The sequence below is a fragment of the Danio rerio genome, chromosome 22 (assembly GCF_052040795.2).
Source record: "Danio rerio strain M-AB ecotype USA chromosome 22, GRCz13ab, whole genome shotgun sequence".
Taxonomy (NCBI): domain Eukaryota; kingdom Metazoa; phylum Chordata; class Actinopteri; order Cypriniformes; family Danionidae; genus Danio; species Danio rerio.
This window is the reverse complement of record NC_141042.1, coordinates 5,832,501-5,835,668: the sequence shown is the minus strand read 5'-3', so window position 1 is coordinate 5,835,668 and position 3,168 is coordinate 5,832,501. Positions and strand designations below refer to the sequence as shown.

At 34.4% G+C, this 3,168-nt stretch overlaps 1 protein-coding gene across 2 annotated transcripts in view; it reads left to right on the top strand.

Moving 5' to 3' along the window:
• Positions 1 to 1,422: 1,422 nt before the first annotated feature.
• zgc:194627 overlaps positions 1,423 to 3,168 on the top strand; it is an 8,977-nt gene continuing 7,231 nt past the window's right edge. The window contains exons 1-2 of one of the 2 annotated variants that reach the window (XR_015521362.1): positions 1,423 to 1,459; positions 2,358 to 2,398. Coding sequence is in view for 1 of the 2 variants with exons in the window: in NM_001128805.1 (NP_001122277.1) it covers positions 1,452 to 1,459; positions 2,358 to 2,398 (49 nt within the window). In the remaining variant the exon portion in view is untranslated. 2 annotated transcript variants of the gene reach the window in all.

Genomic DNA, 3,168 nt, shown 5'->3' with positions numbered 1-3,168 from the left:
TTAGTGTGGATTTTATGCCCAAAATGTAATGAAAACTTAAAAATGTATTAAATAATACTATTATTGGATCATGCAGTATCTTACGAGATATACTATTTATTCATAAGGTTTTAATTTTATTTGTTCATCTGTCAGGCTATAGTGATTATTGGCTTTAACATATTTAGGCTTTTAGTATAGGCCTACAGCAAACAGCTGGCAAAATTGACCAGAAACAATACATTTTATTCAGTCACTAATTGATATATATATATATATATATATATATGTATTCATCACAATGGAAAATATTTTTGTTTTTAGAATATTTATTAGTGATGCATGCAATGATTACAGAATAACCAAGAAAATGCAAAGAATGGCAATCATTGATTTTTGAAATCACCTTCAACAATTGCAAAAAGAGACTGAAAGGGCAAAAGCACAACGGACTCTCACAAACTGCAGCAAACCAAGGCCAGATTTGAGATTTACCTCCTAAAGGCTTTGCTCAGACAAGCTACTCTCTCCATATCAGATGAGGAAGTCTGAAATTATTGTGGAGTTTTTGACATTAACAATTTTTTTTATTTACATCTATATTTGTAACTTATTATAAATACCTCAATGTACAGTGTTTGTGTTGTTGGTCTCAGATAAACGGACTGCTGGAAGAGGATGGGATGGGGTTTTTATTGTTTTTTTTTTATGTGTGTTTTCATTTCTAATAAAAATAAAGTTATATTTACCCCACACTGGCTATTCTAATTGTTGCTCTTTACATAGGCCTATCTATCCATCTACATTGTGTTTGAGCACTGGTAATCCAGATTTAGTGATCCAGAAAAGTTCCTATCCGGATCAGATTGATCCAATCCAATGTTGCTTTGAAAAACCGGCTCAAAAAGTAAGCTTGACTACGTGATCACGGATCGCAAAAACAGGATTACTAAATCTGGATCAATTTTATCCGGATTAAACATTTTGAAAAACTGGGCCCTGGTGCCGGCGGGCACCATGTTGGTGACCCCTGATCTAATGAACAAGTACTAGTAACATGAAAATAGAACTAGTACAGGTTATAGATTAAATGTCAATACGGCTTGCCCTAGCATTGTCTGCATTCAGACCTGGGGATTCAGGAGAGAGAAGTCCTCCTCATTTATCGTGTTTATATAAACATGATCTTATATGTAACAGGGCATTAACTTATTTACGGTTTATTTCTATGCATTTAAACTTTTCTGATTTAAGTCTGTTCTTGTGAGCCAACTGTATGTTGTTCGCCCTCCTTTCTCCCAGACCACTCCTACCTCTGCCATGCGCTCCACTCCCATGTGGATGCATTGTTTAAAAACTTGACCTAACGGAGATAAGGGAGGGGCGGCGGGGGGTACACCTTGCAACTGTATTAAAATTCAAGTGCAGCATGTTCAACGGCTTACTGAGACGGATTACACGCAGGCTGCAATATGTACCGGTAAGACCTTTTTCCAATTTAAATTAAAACATCACGGTCGAAATTAACAGTGTAAACGAATTTACATTTACAAGTCATACGTGAATAACATATGTAGATTAATAAATATGTAGCCCCTAATGGTTTCTGCAAGCTGAGAAACCACATCCTCTTTTCCTTTCTTGCATTTGAAGCTAATGTTTGTGAAAACGATTAAGACAGAGATGCATTGTGATCCTTTCACTTGGGTGTTTTCAGAATTATTAAAACAACATTTTAGACGGTGTGAAATGACATGCTGTAACTGACCAAGCACATCATTTGTAGAAAAATGATGTTATTTGTAAAAAATAATGTTAATTAATATGTTAATAATGTTAATGCTAATTGTAAAAAAACAATGTTAATTGTAAAAAAAATCATGTGCTGGGGTAAAGTATGTGTTGGTGCTGGAATTGCAACAAAACAAACGCAACTTCCATCGTAGTTTCTGTTCATTAGATCGACATATATTATTATGCCCGTTTTTTTAAATCACATAGCCTACACATCTTGTTTTTTTACATTGTTTAGTTAAATCCCAAAATAAAATGCATAAAACGGGTGGATGGAAAGTGTGGAGTAATTAAAACGTAACGAGCATTGCGTTGGCAAACATTTTTGAATGAAAACTCCAGGTAAACAGAAAACGCCCCTTACTTTCGTTTTTCATGTCTAGACCAATCACAGCTATTTTCACTATCTTTACCAACCAACCAGGTGGCGGAGTGCAGATATGCGCATCATTCAAAATGAATGTGGCGGATTTTATTTTTATGATGCACAATGATGACGACAAACATATTTTATGTTATCTTTATCGACAATAAATTACTAAGTATATTCCTCTCTCTTTTCAATGTTCCCTCGTGCTTTTCAGATGCCTTTTCATCTGTCTATTGGTACCTTCTATAAATGCAGGTAAGAGAGTATACAGACACATATGTTTGATACAACTAACGAAAAGTATTTTTTCATATTTATGATTGAATTTTTGTCCAGTAATTTAGCCAAGTTGCTTCTGGATCACGGTACTATACCACATGTGACGGGTTGTAGGGTAGGGTAGAAGGGCTGCATACTGGAAATAAAAGTTACTTTCACTCTCTGCGATTTATATGGCAATATTTCACTTAATAAACTTTATAATTTTAGCTCGATTTGAATGATTTTGTAGGGGAGAGCATTTGCACAAAATAAAATAAACCACAAGCAGAGCAAATATGAAGGAGTCTAAAACTACAGATACAGAAATAAAATAATTAAATGTACAAGAAAGCTGTATATCCTTCATTGTGTAAATAATCAAACGCTATAGTTCATTTGTTTTAAAAACACTTTAAACTCGCTTGAAATATTTACAGAGGTCTTGAAATCACAATTGGTAAACTTTCACGTTTTACTTTAAGTTAAACTGAAATTTCTCCAAAATTATCTTGGTTTGAATGGTTGGAGCTAGGCATGGCCTTTTTTGAACATAATATATTTTCAATTATGAGAAAAATTTAGAAATATTGTTGAACAGTTATCATCCCAGCAGGTACAGGATGTCAACATGACGTCAGATTGACGTTGTTCCCCCAATGTCATGGGGACGTTGCATTTTGTAACAGAAATTCGGTTGACGTCAGAATCCAACATCAGCCTGATGTTAACGTCCAACATCCAACCTACTGTAAAATAAACCAAAT